The 24,759-nt window shown below is 37.4% G+C and overlaps 1 protein-coding gene across 1 annotated transcript in view; it reads left to right on the forward strand.

The window, feature by feature from the left end:
• The window catches only part of ipo7 (importin 7), a 53,542-nt gene that overhangs the window by 16,817 nt on the left and 11,966 nt on the right, over positions 1-24,759 (forward strand). The window contains exons 3-16 of the mRNA XM_073049571.1: positions 541-694; positions 2,219-2,377; positions 2,818-2,974; positions 6,763-6,852; positions 8,130-8,224; positions 8,791-8,875; positions 9,576-9,710; positions 11,529-11,628; positions 12,426-12,502; positions 19,053-19,169; positions 19,654-19,743; positions 21,539-21,704; positions 24,130-24,290; positions 24,487-24,615. Coding sequence (XP_072905672.1) covers positions 541-694; positions 2,219-2,377; positions 2,818-2,974; positions 6,763-6,852; positions 8,130-8,224; positions 8,791-8,875; positions 9,576-9,710; positions 11,529-11,628; positions 12,426-12,502; positions 19,053-19,169; positions 19,654-19,743; positions 21,539-21,704; positions 24,130-24,290; positions 24,487-24,615 — 1,715 coding nt within the window. The remainder of the gene's footprint in view (positions 1-540; positions 695-2,218; positions 2,378-2,817; positions 2,975-6,762; positions 6,853-8,129; positions 8,225-8,790; positions 8,876-9,575; positions 9,711-11,528; positions 11,629-12,425; positions 12,503-19,052; positions 19,170-19,653; positions 19,744-21,538; positions 21,705-24,129; positions 24,291-24,486; positions 24,616-24,759) is intronic.

Consider the following 24,759-nt stretch of genomic DNA (forward strand, 5'->3'; position numbering starts at 1 on the left):
GGATTGATGATATGGCCTTCCCTATTCTTAAAAAATATGCCATTGTGATAAAAGGTCTGGATAAGCAGATTAACAATGAGCGATATTTAATTTGTTACTGAGAACTAAATGCAACATGTAAAAGATGTGGAAATTTCTGATTCACTCAAATAATTTAAATCATTATGATTTTTGGGTCTGTATGTTGATCTGCTTCTGAAATTACCAGATTACAACTGTGGTTTTACATCTTGAATTTGGGTCCACTCCAGAGACATAAACATATTCTGGTGTTTCAATTCTGCATGAGTTTGCATGAAGAAACTGGTTGTGAAGCCCAACCGATGTATTATTTAATTCAGTTTTACTTTCTGTCATCTTTTTTTACATAATTTTTATATTCCTTGTTCGTTTGTGGGGTTTTGATCAATTCACATGCAAATGCAAATATTTAGTACCATATGTAGTCTTTTCTACATCATTTTTTCTACTTCTAGAACTAGAAATCATTAACCATTGGTTGCTGATGTGATATAATTTCAAATCTATTAAATCTCTCAGGTGTAATTTACTTGAAAAATACAATTACACAATTCTGGGCTGAGCGTGAAGCTGGTTCAAGTGATGTACCATCATTTACAATACCAGAGGAAGATCAACAGTTCATCCGTGACAATATTATAGAAGCTATAATTCAGTCACCGGAGTTGATAAGGTTGGTAATTTAAAAAAAACTTTATTTGTAGTAACCATACTACGAGGGGTGATTGATAAGTTTGTGGCCTAAGGTAGGAGTCAATTTTAGAAAACCTAGCACATTTATTTTTCAACAGTCCCCTCCTACATTTACACACTTAGTCCAGCGTGGTGCATACGGATCTTGGACCTTCAGAAAGTGTCCCCAGCAGGGGTGATTGAGGAGTTCATGGCCTAAGGTAGAAGGAGATGAATTATACAGCTCTCATTACATGCACGTGCAGTTCAACTCTGAGTGATTATGCAGAAAGTTTGAAGTTAATAACTCATCAGGGTGATTGATAAGTTTGTGGCCTAAGGTAGAAGGAGTTGTACTGCATGTGAATGTAACAAGAGCTGTATAACTCATCTCCTTTTACCTTAGGCCACGAACGTATCAATCACCCTTGCTGACGACACTTTCTGGAGGTCCAAGATCTGTATGCTCCACGACCACTGGACTAAGTGTGTAAATGTAGGAGGAGACTATGTTGAAAAATAAATGCTAAGTTTTCTAAAATTGACTCCTACCTTAGGCCACAAACTTATCAATTACCCCTCGTATATGTGCGGCTAAAAAAAATAGGAAGAGTAAATTGTTGCTATGATGCTCTCTAAGTGCTTGATAGATTTAGGCTCTTACTGTTTGAAGTACTTTTCAGCTTGGACCAAAATGTCTTCTATCAAAGTATAAGAGAAACAGTGGGCAACTTTTAAGCTGATGGAGTTGAATTTGCTAGTGGCAATCTTAAATATTACTTCAAAGCCACCTCTCCTTGAGTCCTTTTTTACCTTTCCAAGGTCCATAATGGATCTTCATATATCTTTTGGCAGTAGCTTTTATGGTACATGTTGAAGTCTTGTAGCTGGAGGTCAGGGCCTGATTTGACCACATTTTTTTCTGATATTGTCATACCCGCATTACTGTAGAAGTCATGGCCAGAAGTCCTGATTTCTTTTTATCTTCACTGGCTTGTTATTCTATTACTGCCCGTATCCAAATCCATAAGCATGTTTCATTGCAAGAAATTTTCATTCCACTGCATGTTGGTTGGAATGACAAGTTGATGGAAGTAGCTTAATACCCATAGTCCCATGCTCTTTCAGCCAGCCAAGGCCCTATTTCCCCACTCCCTTCAAAAGTATTTAGCAGAATGGCTACTTGAGATGGACACAAGAAATACTTTAACTGGCATAAACTTTTTGTAAGCGATATGAGAAAAGTATGAAAAAATAAAATGACGAAAAAGGATTTTAAAAACTGCATCCAAGCTGAGTGTAATTTGTACTTGGGGTAGTGGGCAAATGCCGTAACTATTTTTGTGACATTTGTTATTTTGAATGTATTGGGATTTAGAATTTAAATGTGATTTATCAATACTAAAACAGTTAATTTTGAATTCCATATTTTGTTTAGCTATAGAATTTAGATGCAATTTATTCTTGAAAATAGCTTGTGTTTTCTCAAATATTTTGAATTAATGCTGATCTATTTTTGTTTTAGGGTACAACTCACAACATGCATTCACCAAATAATCAAGCATGACTATCCTGGCAGGTGGCCAGCTGTTGTTGATAAAATTGGCTTCTACCTTCAATCTGACAACAGTGCCTATTGGCTTGGGATCCTTCTCTGTCTTCATCAGTTAGTGAAGAACTATGAGTAAGCTCTAGTATATATATTTGTTTGGAATGGTCTTGCTATGGTTATTACAGCTGATAGTATTTAGTTTAGATCTGTGTGTAAAAGATCTACTTAACATATTTCCCAACCATGTACTCAACTTTCTCCAACCCTCATTTCCCAAAGTAACATTTCCAAGCAGAATGGGCTAAATGGCCTAGCATAAGTCTGCTCCAACGTGTTATAGTCTAATGACATTTTGGTAGGTGGTTATTATTCATGCCATTGACATTTAAAGGATGCAGCTGTAAAGATTGCTGCAACCTCAGGCTCAGCCAGGACACAGTCTATGTGGGGAAACTGTTCAAAATGGCAAATTGACCCTAAATGAGAGAATGCACATTGCACATGTCTGAATAATGATATTTTTATGGTGTTGCTTTTCCTTTAATGCTGAATTATATTATGTGTGTTAACAGGTACAAGAAATCAGATGAGCGCAGTCCATTGGTGGCAGCTATGCAGCACTTCTTGCCAATGATGAAAGATCGATTTGTCCAACTTCTCCCAGATCCTTCAGACCACTCTGTCCTCATTCAAAAACAAATCTTCAAAATTTTCTATGCACTTGTTCAGGTATTAGAATAGAAAATGAAATGGCTTTATTAACACTATATATTTCCTCAGTTAACTAATCCAGCAACTTTGAATATGGTTACTCTCTCCATACCCAATTAACAAAATGTTTACTTAAAGGAAACTGTCAGTCTTGAGTATGCACGGACCATCCCTAGTTCATTGTTTTGTGTAAGTTCCTCCCATCTGTTTATGAAAGGCAACTTCCATTTGGAGTAAAGGTCCTTGAGCCATGGGGCATATCTGGTAATGTTCCTTGTCCTGTAGTCACATCTCTGTCAACACATTGACTTGCAATATTTTTTAGCAGGACAGTTGAAAAATTTTGTGTCCTACACCAAAAAAGTTATTTGAGGTTATGTCATTTGTATAATAATGAACAGATACTAATTTTGGATGACATAATGGTCTAATACAATGTCTAGTGGTCCAGGGGATCACCTGCTGACTCTTTGCTCCATCTTTCTTAGAGGTTTGCATAGATGCAGCATGTCACCTAAAACTTTGACACACTTCTATACATACACAGTGGAGAGTGTTCTGATTGGTTGAACACAGCCTGCTATGGAGACGCCCAAGTCCAGGAACAGAAAAAGCTTTAGAAAGCAGAGGATACAGCCCAGTCCATCACAAATAAATCCACCCCAGCATTGGGCACATTTACATGGAGTGTTGCGACAAGAAAGCAGCAACCATCATTATGGACCTTTACCATCCAGGCATGTTCTCCACACCAACAAATTCAGGAATGGTTATTACCCTACAACCATCAAACTTTGGAACTGGCATGGAAACTTCACTCACCACAACTCTGAACTGATTACACAACCTACAGGCTCACTTTCAAAGACACCACTGCTCATTCTTAGGATTATTTAGTTTTTTATTTATATATTTTCTTATTTTCCACATTGGTTGTTTGTCATAAATTCTACAGCATGTCTATATTTTTCTGCAAAAACTTGCAAGAAAATGAATCTCAAGATAGTATATGGCAACATATATGTACTTTGCTAATAAATTTACTTTGACTCAGTAAGGGACACCTGCTCTGGATGTTCTGTTATGTGATGAAGCTCACTTTTAGGATGACACACAAGATTTCTTACATTTTTGTTGATTATTCTTAGTGTCTGTTTCGAGCATTGAGAAAGCAGAAGGTCTCTTCAGTCCAAATAGCACTTTAATTTCACTTTACATGTGAAATTACTAAACTTTGGGAGATGAAATGGAGTTTGAAACTAAAAAAGGTCAATTTAAAAGAAATTGAAATATGTATCGTGCATGCATATTTACTTAATCCAAATTGCATGTATTTTCGTAAAATTGTAAGACCAAAATAACATGAAAGTTGTAATAATTATGGAGAAAGGAATGGAATATGTTGATGGAATGAAATGTGTAGTCAGAGGAGACTTGTCTGGGCATAAGCACAGGTATAGATCTTATGATGTTACCAATCTTAGTCTGTGCTGTAAAATTACATGTGTTTATATACTTGATTCTGTTTTTAGATTACTTGCTAGAATGGTGAGTAATAATTCAAATCCTGGGCTTGATTGTTAAATCACCAATGTATGAGTAGAGAATTCAGTTAATTTTTTGGTAACTGCAGCTGAACTAGCAAACAATGTATGGATTGATAACAAGAATGCTTAACAATCCTGCAAGAGGACCACAACCTTGTGGTTTGGAGGCCTGTGTGCCTTAATGACCAGTGGCTGGAGTCGGGACTTTGTGCTTTGCTCTTGCTAGGGTCACTCAAGTCAAACAGGTCAAAGGGTAGAGGCCAGACTAAGAATGGTCCAACGATCCTCCAGGTTCGGGAGTTCAGCTCAGGACTAACAACTTCTACATCTATGTGCAACGATATTCCTGAGTCTCAACTTGGGACTTGCATGAATGGCAGTAAACTGAGAGGGAGCTACTGACAGGATGAAGGAAGCCATGAACACTAGCAGAGATGGAGGCTCATTGCTGGCTCTAAACACTAGTGGCGTAGTGGGCAAAAGAAGAAGAAAGTGCTCAACAATGAGTTGGATTTTTGAACTGTGTGGGAGTAAAGGATCATGGGACAGGGTGCAGCAAGGTGATGATCAGATCACTTATTTGTATTGTGATTGTAGTTGCTTGGTGTCGTTAAACTAGGGAGCTTGCCTTGGTGTGTCGACATTATTCTTCTATGCTGCCTCCTGCTGCTGTTTATAGAATCTGGGTAATACTGGCAAAATCAGTATCTATTTCCCATCTTAGGCTGAGGGTGGTGGTGAGTTGTTCCCTTGGATTGGTGTAGTCTTTCTGGCAATATGTTCATTATGTTGTATCGTATATACAGTGGATTCCAGTTAATTGGGGCACATTAGGATCAGTACATTTTGGCCTAATTAGCTGAAATTTCATGGAATTAGTTAATGGTATAAAAAAAGACAAAACAAATTATGTATTTAAAAATACAGAACAAATTGGAGCGCTACCAATACTACTAGAGTACTATAAAACTGCATGCGTTCCTAATAGTTGGAGGAATCCATTCAGTGTATGCTGCCATGTTCTTCTTACCTGCTGTAAATGAACAAAATCAGCACAGGCACCTATTGCAGATAATGGACTGGCTTCATACAATGCTGTCAATGATTGCACCCTCCAAGTCTTCATTTTCATTGTAACATTCAAGATAATTGTCAATACCTTCAAATTCTACATAGTTCCTAACTTGTTAAAGTAGTGAAATTGAATCATTTTACTCCCAGCCATTTCTGCATCTCTAAGCCTAGAATGCTTGAAGCTGCAGTGAGCAAATTGTTATGCTGCTTATTTCTCGTTAACTATCAGTGACAAAAATAACTGCTCTTTGAACACAAACACATGCAACTGATGCTATTAAAAGCTGTTTGTTCTAAGCATGGTGTAATGTTTAATGGCCACATAAGTGCATGCAACTGAGGCTAGTTAGAAAATGTTTAACAACAGTCTTCTGACCCAAATAAATGAAAGGAATCCTGGCTATTTTCTAGATTGGTTTTTGTTCTTTAAGGGCTGTCCCAAATAAGCGACTGCCCCGATTATCCAGAATCCACTGTAGTTTCAGCAATTTGGCGTGGTAACTGAAAAAGCAGTGATTAATCTTGAAGTCACATGAGGAACTTGTAAGTGCTACACTGCATCTACAGCATTCATCATTTTTGGTAGAGGTTGCAGCTCAGGAATAGATTGGCTATTTCAGTGAAAATGCTTGAGAATAAGACTCGTCAGTAGATGAGATATTTACCACATGATACCCTGCTTCTGAAGCAAAATGCTGAAAATACTCAATTGGTCAGGCATTTCTCTGTAGAGAACAATAGTTAACATCTCAGGGCAATGGCCCTTTGAATCCTGCCTCCGCTCTTCTTGGCACAATATTTATGTGGCGAATCAAGTTTTTGATTAATGTCAGGAGCAGGTGGTTTGATTCCTCCTTATTGGAGATAGCCAGTACCTAAAATTTATATAGCACAAATGTTACCTTGCACTTATCATCCTGTGCTTTACACCCTGGTTTGGAGAAACGTTGACTTGTTTTGATATACATTATATGGTTATACACGTTATATACATGTATATAGTTAAATGACAACAAATGCACCATGTAGCAGGCCCATTTTGACTTGTTCTGTTGTGTTTGTGCCATGGATCAAAAGTGTAATGGGATATTTACGGTAATTATCCCATCAATTACTCATTTTGAATGAGGTGAAGAGTACGGACTGAACTTGAAACTTCTAATGAGTTTTATTTTCTGATTACAGTACACTCTACCATTGGAGCTAATAAACCAACAAAACCTTACAGAATGGATGGAAATTCTGAAAACAGTTGTTGATAGGGATGTTCCTCCTGTAAGTTACTCTTTCGTTTTTATTTCTCTTCCTTTCTTAGTTTGCTGAAATATACTGTACAAATTGTATATTAATACCCTCTTAACTAAGGTGTATGGTTACTGAATAAGGGTGAAGTGAAATTTTTAAAACAACTTTTTTTGGGGGGTGTAACAGAATTTAGATTTTAAAGTTTTGAAGCCATCATAATGAGGTTAAGTTCTAAGTTTGTGGGAAGGTGATAATATTCATTAAAATGTTGTTAAACCTCATTAAGTGAGATTTTAACTATGGTGTTTGTAACACTCACCCAACAGGCTGGTATATGTCTAGGGGAAAAGGAGATCCAGCCACTCACCAACCCCACCTCCTGCACACACAGGTGCTGTGGGAATCAAGTTTATGTCACGCGCACACATACACAGTATCAAACTCACACCAGATACCGTTATGAAATACACTTTAAAGATTTTACTAAAACTAAAAGAGTACTATGCAATACAGTATATATGAAAGAAAAGAAAAAGTAAAAGGCGCCAACTTACCAAAGTTCAGTCAGTTTAGTGCACATCGTTGGAGCTCAACCATCGAAACATTCGACCCCTCGTCACTTTCCTCCAACCTCCATGTCCTTGCACCTGGGACCACCCCGGTGGTCAACCAAGCAGTGCAGCGCACGTCCACCTTCCTCGGCGTCTTCTTCTCGACTCCCCTGAAAAAACCGCGAAAACCCCCCAAGCTCCCAGCCTCACAAGACAAAATAATATTCCCCATTGGTTAACAAATGAATACAATCCCCATATCAGCAATTCTAAAGCTAAACAACTGCGAGAGAAACACTTATCAGACAAAGAAGCATTCCTACTCTTAACAAACCAAAGAAGCCATTTTGAGTAACATACACAGGACATTGTACATGTTTTTCATTCCCAAGTAACAAACTTATACTAACAATTAGTTATTAATACAAGTGAAGTGAGCTTATTTTTGAGTGACCCTGTTGACCAGTCTAGTACAAGTAAAAACTAGCATTTTAATTTTTCCCTCTTTTCCTATAATGTTTCTTAAATAACTTTGAAATGCCATTTTTTATTTAGAAGTAAGTATTCCTTGGTTTTTCTTTTCTCATTTTCTAAAAATAAGCAGTAATACATAAAATAAACTTGTTCTTAATTGACTTATTTGCTCTAAAGATTTATTTAGTAGTCAGTTAATGAAACCAAGCATTGCATACTATTCAGACATTTTGGTGGTATGGGTGTGTTTTCTATAGGCATTTATAATTTGTTTATTTTAAGGAAACACTCCAAGTTGATGAAGATGATCGACCAGAGCTTCCTTGGTGGAAATGTAAAAAATGGGCATTGCACATCTTGGCCAGATTGTTTGAACGGTGAGAGTTCTCAGTGCGCTGTTTTGTGAATATGAAGTTATACAAATTTGTTTCTTTCTCCCAATTACATCACTTTTACCCAAAATAATAAAACAAGCACTTGAATCAAATTATTCATTCTTGTGTCAGATTCAGGTTCACATTTATTTATCATGTGTACATCAAAACATACAGTGAAATTCATTATTTCTTTTAACTACCAACACACCCAAAGATGTGCTGGGGGCAGCTCGCAAGTGTCACCACACATTGTGGCATCGACCGAGCACACACACAATATTCAGAACAACACAAGTAGCAGCAATAGCAAAATAAGTTAAGAACAGCAAAACAAGCCCCTTTCCCATCCTTCCCACTCACAACTACAGAAAGGCCTCCAACCTCAGGACAGTCCATCATGTCAAACTTCAGTGTCCACATTGGAGCCACAAGAGTCCCTGAGTGATCAACAAGCAAAATTGGTATTATACCGTCACTTGTTGGTGAACTCCTTTCAAATGAACTGCATGAAAAACTCAAAAGGGTATTTAAAAGAATCACTTCTAAAATATGTTTACATTCACCAGATATGGAAGTCCGGGTAATGTTTCCAAAGAGTACAATGAATTTGCTGAAGTATTCCTCAAAGGTTATGCTGTCAGTATCCAGCAGGTATGGTGTCATTTCAACCTTCTATTTCTTATTTTTCATTTTTCTGAGAAGTGATGCTTTGTCCTGTTTTGCCTTCAGCTTATCCCTCCCAGTTAGTAAATACCTTAGTATTTTTCAGAGTAAAAAATATGCAGAATCATTTGGTGGAGAATCTGCTTTCAGAGCTTGGTGTTTATTTTCATCCAAAGCTGTTTGTGGTTAAATTAACATACGTCTACTTAAAACTTACACAAGCTGTAACAGCTGTCATGCCATGTTGATCTTGTTCTGGTATTCATGGAGACAGTGAATGAAGGAAAGAGTCTGATGTTTGTGCGGTGGCTTTTGTTTCGGTTTCAGAATGTCCCAAAATGCTTTGCAGGTGATAATTTTAGTTGCAGTCATAGATTATGTGCAAGAGTAGTCTATTCTTACACAGCCAGTTCCCACTAAGCCTTGTGTTAATACACAGAAAAGTTGTTGGAAGAATAAAATTTGATCATAACTCCAGGTAACTCCAGTTTTAATTTAAAATATTTTCATTTGATGCACTCATCAGGTACGCTGTTATATGTCTTATGTCTGTATTATTAGACTGTCCCAATGCTCTCCCAAATTGTTATTCTGGATTAATCTGTTTTGACCATGTGATTTCAAACTTCCATACTAAATATTATTATAGTATGTGTAATAATGATATTAATCATTTCTCCTGTTACAGGTACTGTTGAAAGTTTTGTATCAGTACAAAGAGAAACAATATGTAGCTCCTCGTGTATTGCAGCAAACACTGAACTACATTAACCAGGGGATTGCTCATGCTGTTACTTGGAAGAATTTAAAACCCCATATTCAGGTGCTTGTACTACTTTTGTAGTTTAATATGTTTTCTAATTGGTTCTGAACAGTAGCTATATAGAATACACTAAGTATTATTTTAAAATATTTAGTTTTTATATGTTTTTATTTCTACGTTCAAATTAAGTACACACGACTACACAACATTGAAATTCTCAGCTCCAGGTTCAGGTTTATTGACGTGGGCATTATACCCAGCATATAAATTCATTGAAAATTAGTGTTTTGCAGCTGCAACACAGTACATTAGAACCATGAAAAACATAAATTTTATAAATGTAAATTAACATGGTTCATAATCTAGTGTTAGACATATGAGCCCTGTGTACAATACAACCTTGAACTGTAAAAGGAAGTGGTGAGCACATAGAGAACTTGAATTAACTGACTTGAGAATTGAATCCCAAACCTCGTCGGACAGAGGAAAATTTAAATCATGCTCCCAGGCAGTTTTAATTTTGTCAAAGGAGGCACACCTCAACATCGCTAACATATCTCAAATAGTAGATATTAAACCTTTACCCAGTGGGTTCATACGAAGAAACAAGTCCGCAACATTTTTATCGGGTACCTCAGGAAAGTTTGGTATTAAAGGGTTGATTAAAATGTCTAATTTGGAGATATCTAAAGAAGTGAGTGTTGGGTAGGCCAAACTTCACAGACAGTTGTTTAAAAAGTAAACTAAATTAAACAAAAGATAACTAAATTATCACGGTTCTATCCTAATATTTGTCCCTGTTGCAACAAGTGTAAAGGGAGCGAGGCTTCCCTTATTCATATGTATTGGGCTTGTCCTAGTTTGGAGAAATTCTGGAGAGAGGTCTTTAACTTTATCTCATATACTTAATTGCTACTTGGAACCTAACCCTCTGATTGCTCTTTTCGGCACTTCGGTAGAAGATGACACGTATCTGATTCTGACTAAACGTCATACGTTGTCTTTCGCCTCTCTTTTGGCCAGACGTGCAGTCCTTCTTAGGTGGCGAGGTGCTGCCCCGTCCACTCATGCTCAGTGGCTCAGAGACATTATGTCTCGCTTAGACTTTGAAAAGATTCATTATTCACTTCTTAATTTGGACATAAAGTTCCAAAAGGTGTGGGGACCTTTTCTTGAATATTTTCATAATTCCTGTTTAGATTAAGGGTGCATTCCTCCCTTTTTTCTTTTGCATTTAAATCCCTTACTTCCAGTTTCTTTCGGTTAAGATTTACGGGGTTTTTTTATGTGTAAACATTATAGTTCAGGTAGTAAGCAATGTACTTTTTTATAAATACAGCTCTGTGGTGATAAAAGTTCTGATCAGCTTTTTTATATATCATAAGGTTGACTTGGAGTTGGGTAGCAGGAGGGTGGGGTGGTAACTAACTTTATATGATTCTACTATGGGTGCTTTCTCTTAATTGTTATGAACTGTACATTTGATAACGTTTGTTTTGCACTGTATAAACCTTTTTACTTTGTTTTGTCAAATTGTAGAAACTTATTAAAAATTAATTTAAAAAGACATGGTTCATAATCATGGCTCTGAGGAACAGTAACTGCTTTCTGAGATGAGGTTTCTATTATTAATCAGATAATTCTGGTGAATATATTGAGCTGTGGTAATGTTAGTATCTATTTTCGGAAAACTGTGGGCAGTCGTGATTTGCTCATGAGGAATTTGTGTAAGTTATAAAAAGGCTCTGATATTGGTTGTGCTGTACCTCAGCAAGAATTGTCTTTAGGAAATTGCAAGCAATACTGAAATTGTTCATTAGTTTTACTAACTGCTGATTTTTATTTTGTTAGATTAATTTAATCTATTTGATTTCATAGGGCATTATCCAGGATGTTGTCTTCCCCTTGATGTGCTACACAGATGCTGATGAAGAGCTCTGGCAAGAGGATCCGTACGAGTATATTCGAATGAAGTTTGGTAAGTGATGCTGTTTACTCAACTTGTGGGAATGAAAATTAAGTGGCTTTTTGAAATAATGGCTTTTGCATCAAATATCTTAAAGTTTTAGCTTTACCAATTTGCTACTGAAATTATGATTTCTTCAGTATTGGTTTGGTTGTTCCCATCTTCATCATTATTGACTGTAATATGGTTTCACTTGCTATGTGTTGCTAATGGAATTTTTTTAAATCCATGTAGGCTTAGTTCATGTTGAGTATAAACAATGTGTAGCAGTAAGGTCTCATTCTCATTTATAAGAGTTCTTTACTTTGAATAATATTGAGCTCCAATATATCTTCAGCTCTAAGGAAGCTAAATTTGTCTGATCTCCAAGACAAGCATGATCTCCCTGTCTCCGTTTCACCATCTGCTCCTATCCACACAATCCCGGGGGTGGGGGCTTAAGACCCATGTGACATTTTAGAATTGATAACTCAGCTCTGTTAAAACAAGCATTTGCTAATTTTTTAATTAACCCCAAGAAAAGATAGTTGCCACAAATAGTTTAGTATTTACTGTTTATGTATGGAATAGCCTTACAACTCTTCAGTTGTTAAATTTAAAGCTGTTTAACAGACCAGTATTGTATAATGCAGTTAATATGTATAAATTGTAGAAGTAATTTAGTTTGAGTTCGGCTCATTTCATGTTGTACTTAAAAAGTTAAAATTGGTAATGAGATTGGTGTTATTTTAACATTAAATGTTATGTACTTAAACATGTTTAATATGTAAACTGGTATTTAACCAGAATTTAAATTACTTTTGATATAGATGTCTTTGAAGACTTCATCTCTCCAACAACAGCTGCTCAAACTTTATTGTACACAGCCTGCAGTAAGAGGAAAGAAGTTAGTATTTTGAATTAGTGTTCTGAAGTTGCTATTACACCAAGGTTTACAACAGTCCCTGCTATATACCATAATATTTTACAAAGTAATTTAAAATTGTACTGAAAATACAGTGGATTCTGGTTAATTGGGACACATCAGGACCAGTACACTTTGACCCAGTTAAGCGGTTGTCCTAAGTTAGCCAAAGTTCCTCATGGACATATTTAAAGAGGTATAAAAAATAAACTATTGTTTAATTGAGTAACAAATTATGTACAGTGCCTTGTAAAAGTATTCAGCCTTCAACTCTTTGTTCACATAAATGTTATCACAACCAGGGATTTTGATCAATCTAACTGAGCATTTTTATTTTTGAATCACATGCAGCTTTTTTACACAGTAGAGCTCAAAAACCAGGAAAAATTGTAAAGCATGAAAAACTAAAAAAAAAATCAAAAACTGCAATGTCAGCAGTTGAAAAGTCTTCATCCCCCTTTGCTCAGTACTTAGTTGAACCACCTCTCGCAGCTATGACACTCAGTAGTCTTTGTGGTAAGCTTATTAGCTTTGCACAACACAATGGCGCAGGATTTGCCCAATCCTCGCAAAATTGCACAAGCTGTGCCAAGTTATTTGGGGAGTGGCAGTGGACAAGAATCTTGAGGTCTTGACGGAGATATTTGGTTGGATTAAGGTCAGGACTGACTAGGACACTCAAGGACATTAATTTTCTTCATTTGAAGCCACTCCATAGTTGCTCTGGTTGTATGCTTTGGGTCGTTGTCCTGCTGAAAGGCAAACTTCCTCCCCAGTTTAAACTTTCTGGCAGAGGCTAGCAGGTTTTTATCTAGGATCTTTCTGTATTTAGTAGCATTCATCTTCCCATCAATCCTGACCAGATTTCCCGTCCCTGCTGCTGATGTGCAATATTAGATTTACACCCTTTCTGCTGCTTAGTTCTACCTTAGTCTCATTTGTCCTCAAGACCCTCTTCCATATCTACAGTACCTTCTAAGTGATGCTTTGCAAAGTCTTTACCGGCAAGGGTATGCTTTTTTAGCCTGGGCTGCTGCTTTGCCACTCTTCCATAAATTTATCTTTTTTGTGCAAGGCCTTAGAGATTGCGGAGCCATGAACTTCATCTTCAGTTGCTGCCACTAACTTCTGCAGCTCACTCAGTGACTTTTGCTGCCACAGTATCCTCTCTTACAAGTGCCCATCGTCTCTGGCAACTAACTTTAGTGGGGTGGCTTGAAAGATGCAGTGTGGCTGTGGTTTCATAATTTTTTCCGCTTTTTCACAATGGACACCATGGAGCTCTGAGTTATATTCAGTACCTTTGAAGTGATGTTGTACCCTTCCCCAAAAACGTGCTTCTCTATAATCATTTCCCTGACTTGTCCTGAATGCTCGTCAGTTTTTATTTTGGCTTGGTCTGTTGAAAATTTACCATATTGTTGAACCTTGTAGAGAGATTTATTCTCAGTATTTCTCAGGAATTCATTGAAAACAGGTGATCCTCCAATTTTCTGCATCAGATTGAGTGAGTTGGTAAGGTAATATATTACACCTGAGGAAAGTTAGTGAGGTAATTATGAAGGATTTTAATACTTTTTCAACCTCACAATTTTGTTTTTTAATTTTTAGTAAATTGACAGGTTTTGTAAGTTTTCTTTTGACATGATCTACAATTTTTGTAGATTAATTTAAAACTTCTGACTTCAATATATTTTCAATTTTAAAAACTGAGAAAATACAGGTAGTCCCCGAGCTACGAACGTCCGACTTACGGACAACTCGTACATACGAACCGAGGTAGGAGAATGCCGTCCGCCATTTTAAGCCGGATCACGATGCCTTCCGCCATTTTAAGTTGTTGCCATTGACACTGTGTTGAGTGTTTAACTTGGTAAACTTTGTATTTGGCTTAAATTTTTCTTAGTAAGGTTCACCCTGAACCCCCCCCCCCCCCCCCCCGGTTCTGGTCAGCTGGTGGCGCAGTGAGATTAGCACCGTGCTGGAGAATGGAGGTTGCTGAGTTCGATTTAGTGACAGACTGCTCCCGTGCTGGGTTGATGTTGATCCAGTGACTCCTGTACCATCCGTGTTGGGTTGATGTCGAGCTTGCAACTCGACCTTGTAAAAAAAAACACTGCCACCTCCAAGTTAAATTCCCACACGGAATATTGTGGAGGATCAAATACCCAAACCCAGCACAGCCCCCACTCGTCCCATTTAACCTGTCTCAGTGCGGACCCGGGGAATTCAGTGCGGTGGTCCTTAGGACCCAGCGGACCTCGGGAGGCAGCGAAGGTTGGGACCTGCCGCCCGCAGTGTTTCTGTTCCATTGACGGGAAGCGATCAGGATTGAAAATGAAGTGGAAATAATAAAGCGTTTGGAAAGAGGTGAAACGCCATCGGTCATTGGAAAAGCGTTAGGCTACAGTCGGTCAACGATTGGAACAATTTTAAATGATAACGGATAAAGTGAGAATATTGGAGCATGTGAAACGCCCTGCCCCGATGAAAGCTACAATTATTACTAAGCAACACAGCGGTTTAATTATTGGAATACATACGTTTCTTAAGCGTTTTATATGCATAGAAAGGAAAAGTACATACTATATACTAAATCAAACGTTTGACTAACTGCCACTAAATAATACAGGATGTACTTGTTCCGACTTACGTACAAATCCAACTTAAAGACGGACTCAGGAACGGAACTCCTATGTGACCCAGGGACTGCCTGTAGTTTTGGTTGCTGAATAATTTTTCAAGGCACAGCGTTTAAATGAAATGCAGAACAAATCAGAATATTATAAATACTGCTACAATGCTATAAAACTGTATTAGTTCCCAATAGTTGGTTTGGTGTTTGTCCGTCATATGTGATGATGTCAGAAAACCTGTGCGGGAGAACTTTTAAAGTAAAAAGAACAGTTGCACTGGGTCAGTTCCACTCTCTTGACCTCAAGTCCTTGTCCAGATTGTCACAACTGGGGTCTTCCTTGGTTGTGGTTGACCATGACTACTTCTAGGTAGTCTCAAATGGATATTTTTCATCAGTAGTTATCTTGTAAGCCAGTGAGTTCAGGGGAGGGAGTAGCAATATCCTGAAAAATATGAACATTATGTAGAGGAGGTGTTGGGCATCTTGAAGCACAAGTCCCCAAGACCCTGTGACAAGTGTATTGTACGATATTAAGGGAAGCAAAGGAGAAGATTGCTGGGGTCTTGGCAGAGACTTTTGTATCTTTTGTTAGTCACTTATGAAGTACTGGAAGATAGATGATATGCCCTTCCTAAATAAAGAAAACAATCATAAGCTATGGTACCTTTCATCAGTGCTGGGGAAAGTTTCTGGATAGGATTCTCATGGGCATTGTTTATATTTGAAAGAGGTCTGGTTTAGGGATTGTTAGCATGGCTCTATGGGGGCGGGGAATAGTTTCACAGATTTGTTGTTTGTGGAAGTGACCAAGGCGATGGCAGGGTCGTAATTTTTGTGTACGTGTACTTTAGTAAGGTTGCTTAAAAAATGTTAATTACACTGCACTTGGAGTATTGGGTGCTGTCTGGTTACTACACTGCAGTAAGGATATGTGTCTTAAGTTAGAGAGGGTGCAGAAAAGAGCAACAAGAAATTTGCCTCAATTGGAGGCCTTGAGCTATAAGAATGGATAGCGTGGATCTGTTTACCCTGGGCTGAGAGGTGACGTGATAGGGATAAACTGTGTATAAAATTATGAGATGCATAGATAGGGTTGCTAGCCAGTGCCCCTTTTACATGGTACAATGTCTAAAACTAGAGGTCATGGGTTCTTGGTGAGGGTGTGAGGGGAAGTTTAAAGGGGATTTGAGAAATAAAATTTTCGCATAGAGAAGTTGGTAATTGGAATGAGCAGCCACAGTAACAATATTTACAAAGCATTTTGAAAAATATTTGGCGTGGCATGATTTGGTATTAAGGTAGACAAGTGAGATTTGTATAAACGTGCAATATGGTTAGTATAAACATGGAGAGCTGAAGGGCCTGTTTGTGTCCTTTTGTAGCGGTATGATTGAATCACAATGCTTTTCCCAACATTGTTGATGGTAGGGAAGTATTATATAGTCTGGCAAGTTGAAACACCATCTGAGTTCCAGCATGCTCTCCAACTTATGTAACATTAACCTCTTTAAATGGTCAATAAATTTTTGGAATGCGAATTGCCAGAATAGCTCGAATGTTTCAATAAGGAGGGTTTTGAAAAATACTTCCAGTTTATAATTTGGCTGTGATGGTGATATTAAAACAATTGAACATGAATAAGGTGCCTATAAAAAGTATTCACCTCCCTCAGAAGTTTTCATATATTATTGTTTTACAGCATTGAATCACAGTGGATTAAATTTGTTTTTCTTTTTGACACTGATCAACAGAAAAAGACTTTCATGTCAAAGTGAAAACAAATCTCTACAGTGATCTAAATTATAAATTTAAAACAAAATAGTTGATTGCATAATTACTCACCCAATTTCAAGTCCGTATTTAATAGATGTACCTCTGGCTGCAATTACAGCTTTTGAGTCTGTGTGGATAAGTCTCTTCTCAGCTTTGCACATCTGGACACTGCAGTTTTTCCCCATTCTTCTTTACAAAACTGTCAAATTTCATGGAGGCTGTGAGTGAACAGCCCATTTCAAGTCCCACCACAAATTCTCTGGTCTGGTCTTTGACTTGGCTGCTCCAGGATATTAACTTTGTTGCTTTAAGCCATTCTTATGCAGCTTTGGCTTTATGCTTGGGATTGTTATCTTGCTGGAAGTCTTCTCCCAAGTCGCAGTTCTCTTGCAGACTACATCAGGTTTTCCTCAAGGATTTTGCTGCATTCATTTGACCTACCTTCACAGGTATATTTTTACTACAATCAGTTGAAACATCTTGACTGCTCACGGTGATCTCCGTTTAACTAATTTTGTAATGTTACGAAACCCCGTAACTGGGTCACTTACCAGCAAAGATAGAGAGGTCCGTGGAAGTCTGATGGTACTATTTTTAAACGTTTTTATTTATAAAGTGGCACAAAAGTAAGGTTAATACAAACATTCAGATAATATACGTCATCAATACTCAATCTAAAGCGCGGGTATAGTAATAATCAACAATAAGAAGTAGCTCTATCGTTTGTCTAGGGGTAAAAATATTGTCCGATGGAAATATCAAAGTCTCTGGAGTTCATGCAGGCTTTTAGCCTTTTCGGGACCGCTGGGGTTTCACGTGTTGGAGAGAGAGAGAATTTTTGGTGAGAAAATAAACTTGCCAGCCTTTTGGACTCAACTCGTTGAATCGGGAACGTGGGTTCCCCGTTGTCAGTTCGAAGTCCTTTTCGGGGTTATCAGCCACTCGTTCCCCAGGTTAGGGGAACCGAATCACACGTGGCTCCCGAATAGCCTCCCGTCATCACGGGAGCGATGAGCGATGGTGTCTCCTTCTGGTGCGTCGTTGGGGTACTGCCTCCTGCAGTCCCCTTTTTATCTTGACTTGCAGAGTTGTAGATGTCAATCAAGGTAGGGTGATACAATCCCCACCCCACATTGCCCGAGGGTGTCCATGTAGCCATGATAGCTGGCACGTAGTATAGAGTCGCTATCCACACAGGTGTCTCTAAGAACAATGGTCAAAATCCGTTGCATTGTCTCTCATTTCCTGAGTCCAAGGCCCGAATTAATAGCGATCTGGCAATTCTCAGGAAGGAGGGGGCTGGTATCATAACAGTAACTTCTAAACCAATTGGCTACACCAGGGTTGATATGGTGTATCATATTAAAGGGGTGAATACTTATGCAATCAATTATTTTGTATTTTATATTTCTAATTAATTTCAGTCACTTTGTAGAGATGTTATCACTTTGATATGAAGGTCTTTTTCTGGTGTTCAGTGTCAAAAAAAAGCCAAATCCACCATAATTCAATGTAAAAACAAAAGTTTTTTTTGGGGGGGTGAATACTTTTTATAGGCACTGTATATCAGATGAAATGAATTGCAACTTTTAATAAAGCACAGAACTCAACTGTAGGGTGCTGACTCTGGTGCATGAGCAATACAGATTATGGTTTAGATGGGTATTTGGAAACATTACAAATGAGTATCTGGTTAGAAAATTTTATTAGTTTCTCCTTAGACTTGATTAGTTGAAACCAGTGTATTATCCACTTATCATTATTGGTGTAATGTATTTATTCCCAAATTTCTATTTAATAATACAGCACATTAATATTATCAACTTTATTGAAGCAACACAGACAAAATGCTGGAGAAAGTCAGCAGGCCAGGCAGCATCTATGCAAAAGAGTACAGTTGAAGTTTTGGGCAGAGATCCTTCTGCAGGACTGGAGGAAAAAGAAATTAGGTGTAGAGTTAAACCTTTTAACTGTATTTATTTTTTTCTCCAGTTCTGCCGAGTTCCTCCAGCATTTTGTTTGTGTTGCTTGGATTTCCAGCATCTGCAGATTTTCTCTTGTTTGTGATTGAATTTCATTAAAGGCTTTGTTACAAGTATTAATCTTTTTCTTATGATTTAGGTGTTGCAAAAAACAATGGGATTCTGCTACCAAATACTGACAGAACCAACAGTTGATCCCCGGAAGAAAGATGGAGCTTTACATATGATTGGTTCCCTAGCAGAAGTACTACTAAAGGTGATTAATATGCCAGCATGATAAAGTTGAACAGTACTTATTTGCCTAGTTATCTGTGCTACAGTGTCTGTTGTGTAAAGAATGTATTCTGCTGCTTTTGTTCTATAAAAAATTCAAGGCTTGGTTTTGTAGAATACTGCAATTATAACTTTTGCTGAGGAATGCATTCATATTTCTCTTTTGTATGTCACACATCACATTATCACTTTTCCCCTGTTTGGGGGTATGTTAAATGGATAACAGCTGTTGTAAATGTGTAAACCAAAAATGAGTCTGAATCTATTCTCATTGGGCGACTCTTGCACGATTCCCAGAAAAAGGATTTGTTTTGGCAGGTGATGTTTTTGTTTAGATTTGTGCTGGAGAAGGGTCATTCAGTTTAAATAATAAAGCTGGGTTTCATAACATGCATTTCTTCCTTTATTTTGTGTCCATGGTCTCATCATCAAATCTGCTGAATCTACTTTGTTTGCTTCTGAAACAGAAAAAGATTTACAAAGATCAGATGGAATTCATGTTACAGAATCATGTCTTCCCTTTGTTCAACAGTGAGCTGGGCTACATGAGAGCAAGGGTGAGTTACTCGAGCATAACTCATTTCATCCCTTTTGTAATTGTCCCAAACATTAAGCAAGCTAAGATCAGTTCAATCTGTCCCTTTATTGTATTCATGTAGCATTCATTGAATTATTTACATGAAAGCTAAGATGTGACACAGCTATGATCAGAATCATATTATTGTAATAATTGGAAGTATTACAGGATGTTCTCAAAATCTGTTCATTATTTTAAGGTTGAACTTGTTTGGCAAGAAACTTATTTGTGTTTTGTTTTGCCTTTCCTTTATACTTGCAAAGATAGTTCAGTGTGGATTTTGACATTATTGGGTACAGCTCTTGAAGTTCCTGAGATAGAACATTTTGAAATTAGGCAGCCCATTGCTTTTTATCTTGGAAAAAGTTGAGATCCTGATATCAAGTTAGTGGATCCTTTATTTTAAGAATCAATGATCAAAGTGCTCTTTGATTCTTGGTGATACTGGGAGGTGGTGAGCTAGAGGTATGATGAAACCAGGACAAGGTGACCAGCAACCTTGATGTGTATCTCTCTCTTACTCTGAGTGAGCTGGAACTTGCCAGTGCTGTTAACTTAATTTTAGTTGTAATTACAGATCTTGGAGGTGAGAGGGATGGCTGATGGGGAAAGTTGGATTAGTAGTTACAGCGTAACCAATTTGGGAATTTTATGTTATCTGATATGCAGGAAGTTATTAGGTTAAATTTTGGATTCTTTTAAGCATGGTGCATTCAGCAATCTTGGGTATGGAACAGAAACAAATAAATTTCAAACATGAAAGTTACATCTTTCATTATTTACAATCAGCTCAACATTATAATGCATTGTCATTTCCTATTAAAGCCAAGAAGTCGTATTGCAGTTGCTTAAAACTTCAGTTAGGCCCCATTTGGAGTACCATGTGGAGTTCTGGTTATCACATATAAATTGGGTTATTGTCGGTAAGTTGGTTTGCCATCCATATAGAATCATTTCATTACAACAGTAAATTCAGGTAGTACAAGGGAGAGCAATAACAGTGTGTTACATTTTCAGAGAAAGTGCATTACAAGCAGAGAATAAGGTACAAGGCCATACTGAGATTAAGAGTACATATTATTGTACTAGGGGACCAGTTAACAGTTTTTAATAGGTTTCTATGTGGTGCTGAGCTGTGTTCACAACTCTGCAGTTTCTTGTATTCATAGGGAAGGCAGTTGCCATATTGTTCTTTTGTTTTATCTTCAATTAAAAACTTGACATAAGTACTAGCTAATCTGCACTTCTCCCCACCTCATCACAATTTAATTTTTCTGATAATATTGTATTAAATCCAATCTATGTTTAAGACACTTTTTAAAGTGTAGTGAGCAGAATTAATCATAATTCTGCAGTTGAAGTTGAACTATCAATAAAATTCCAGTTAATTTCTTTGCATTTATGTTGTATAAAGTACAGCTCTTTTATTTAGGGGAAATTAGGAAATTCCAAAACCATGTTTTTTTTAATCAAAAATCTTGTACTCAACCTGAAGTGGATAAATTTATGGTTATATACAACCTAATAGTGTTCTACTCACATCAATTTGCAGTGTTAGTCATATTTTAACTTAGCTGTAGAGGATAGAGCCAATCATTTATAACAGATAACCTACTTTGGAAATTATGGTCAGAGGGCTTAGCTCATGAGTTACTGTTTATGTTAGTGGAAGTATGATTATGATTTAGGAGTATTTTCTATTTTTAATTCAATGCATTTAATCGGTGGGTACCATAACAAAGGTTGTAAAAACTTGTGGATCTGTGTTACTTCAGGCTTGTTGGGTGCTTCATTATTTCTGTGAGGTTAAATTCAAGAATGACCAGAACCTTCAAACTGCACTGGAGTTGACACGAAGATGCCTGATTGAAGATAAAGAAATGCCTGTGAAAGTAGAAGCAGCTATAGCTCTTCAAGTTCTCATCAGTAACCAGGAGAAAGGTAATGATAAACTAGTGAGAAATGAATTTTTCTTCCTTTGATGTGCATTTATATTGAGGGAGAGATTATTCACTACTTTATTGAAAAGGCTATTATTCTATGTAAATGTTCCACTAACAAGTAAGTACCTTCTAATTAACATTAGTTCACTGTTTGAAATTAGAATTAATGCTGTCAAAGAATTTGAGCAGCTGCAAGGTTTCTCTCAGTTTTACCTTGTACTTTAATAAAAGTGAATTTGCAATTCATTGAAATTTGTTACAAATTGAAAAGTGCTTAGATAAATTACTTTTTAAAATATTATTAAACGGCTCTGAAACAATTATGGATTTTGAAGATATCTAGGATGCTATCAAAAGGCTTCTTTTTTCTTTTCTCTCTCTACTGATAAGAAGGGTCATCTTAACTGGCTTCTTGTAAATCCAGGTAGGATTCACTGGAGTCTATGCCAAATCTGCCTCTTTTTTAAAACTGGTTTGAAAGGTTAAGATTACTTACTGTTTGGCGTATTCTGTATTACAATTCATTGTGGCGCAGATTGTTTTCTTGATCTTCACATTTCGAAGCATAGAGGTAACCAGACAGTCATTGGCCACTACAGTGCAGAAACAGACCCTTTGGACCATCTAGTCCATACCAAACTATTTATCTGCCTAGTCCAATCAACTTGCACCTGGACAATAACTTTCCAACCCCACCCCCCCATCCAAGTATTTATCCAAATTTCTTTTAAGTGTTGAAATTTAACCCACATTTAACACTTATGCTATCAGCTCATTCCACACTCTTGACTACCCTCTGAATTAAATTCCCCTTCATGCTCTCCTTAAACATTTCACCTTTCATCTTTAACCCATGACCTCCAGTTCTAGTCTCATTCAATCCCTGTGGGAAAAGCCTACATGCATTTACCCTATCTATATCCCTGAATTTTGTGTACCTCTATCAAATCTACCCTAATTCTTCTGTGCTCTGGGAAATAAAGTCCTAACTTATTCAACCTTTCCTTAGAACTCAGGCCCTCAAGTCTTGGCAACATCCTTTTCAATTTTCTTTGTACTCTTTCAGAAAGTCTTATTGACATCTTTCCTGTAGGTAGGTGACCAAAACTGCACACAGTACTCACCAATGTCTTACACAATTTCAACATGACATCCCAGCTCCTATACTCAGTACATTGACTTATGAAGGTCAATGTGCCAAAAGCTTTCTTTACAACCCTATCTACATGTGACATCACTTTCAAGGAATTATGGATCTGTATTCCCAGAATCTCTCTGTGAAAGTCCTATCCTGGTTGTCCTCCCAATATGCAACATCTCACACTTGGCTGCATTAAATTCCATCTGCTGTTTTACCAGCTGATCCAGATCCTGCTGCAAGCCTTGATCATCTTCATTGCTGTCCACTACATCCCAATCTTCATGTCTTATGCAATTTGCTGATCCAGTTTACCACATAATCACCCAGATTGTTGATATTGATAGCAAACAATAATGGACCCAGCACTGATCACTGTAGCACACCACTCATTACAAGCCTTTAGTCAGAGAGGCAACCATCTACTACTGTTCACTGGCTTCTCCCGCAAAGCAAATGTCTAATCCAATTTGCTAACTCTTGTTGAATGTCAAGTGACTGCACCTTCTTGCCCAACCTCCCATGCAGGATCTTGCTAAAGTCCATGCAAACAGCATGCAATGCCTTGCTTTCATTAACTTCCCCGAAAAACTCTCTTAAGTTTGGTTAGACAAGACCTACCATGCATAATGCCATATTGACTATCTCTAATCAGTCCCTGATTATCCAAGTACTTGTACATCTGGTCCCTTGGAATAACTTGTCTACAAGTGATGTCAGGCTCACCGGCCTTCAATTTCCTGGCTTTCTTAACAACAGAACAGCATTAGCTATCTTCCAATTCTCCAGCCCTCACTATGGATGTTTTAAATATCTCTGCTAGCACCCCTGCATTTTCTGCATTAAGGGCATACTTTGTCAGGCTGTGGAGATTTATCTACCCTAGTTTCCCTCAAGAATCCAAAGACCTCTTCCTCTAATCTGTTTCTGGTTCATGACCTCATTGCTGCTTTGCCTCACTTCTATAGGCTCTATTTGTCTCCCAAGTAAATACAGATGCAAAAAATTCTTGTAAAATCTTTCCCATCTCTTCCGGCTCCATGCATTTCACTAGAAAACACTGGAATACTGAAGAGAGTATCCTGTTAATAATATCTGTGATTGAAATAATCCCAATAGAAAACTGCTTGTATTATGTGTTTAATGCTAATTTGTTTAAACAGCTTGCATAATCTTTCTTATCAGCTATAAGGAGATTTGACATGGAATGCATATGTTTAAACCTTTACCTTTGATTGTCGAATCATTCTTTGCAGAATAAACTATATGTTAGTTTCCTTTACAGCCAAGGAATACATCAAGCCATTTATCCGACCTGTGATGCAGGCCTTATTACATATTGTGAGGGAGACTGAAAATGATGATTTGACCAATGTGATTCAGAAAATGATTTGTGAATATAGTGAAGAGGTAACCCCCATTGCTGTGGAGATGACCCAGCATTTGGTAAGCAGTTAAGTTTATTATGCTCCCAGATAAAATATTATGTCTATGACAATAGTAATCTTGTGACCCTTAAGTGCCTTAATCAATTCACTGTTTTATATAGCTGAACAGTGACAATAAAACTGAACTAACAATGGCCATTTCCTTTAAACAGATTTTTTTTAAAAATCTTAACGTTAGAATCGTTTTGTTCCAGGCAATGACCTTTAATCAAGTCATACAGACTGGCCCAGATGAAGAGGGCAGTGATGATAAGGCAGTCACAGCAATGGGCATCCTTAATACTATTGATACTCTCCTAAGTGTTGTGGAAGATCACAAGGAGGTTAGATAGTTTTATTGGAATCTTTAACTTTTGCCAGTATTCTAATATGGACATATGCTATTGAAGTCTTGAATGGGATGTTTTCCCCCAGTGTACAATTTTAATTCTATTCATATCTATCTCTGAGCAAGGTAATAGGATTTT

Source organism: Hemitrygon akajei, chromosome 6 (genome assembly GCF_048418815.1).
Source record: "Hemitrygon akajei chromosome 6, sHemAka1.3, whole genome shotgun sequence".
Classification (NCBI taxonomy): domain Eukaryota; kingdom Metazoa; phylum Chordata; class Chondrichthyes; order Myliobatiformes; family Dasyatidae; genus Hemitrygon; species Hemitrygon akajei.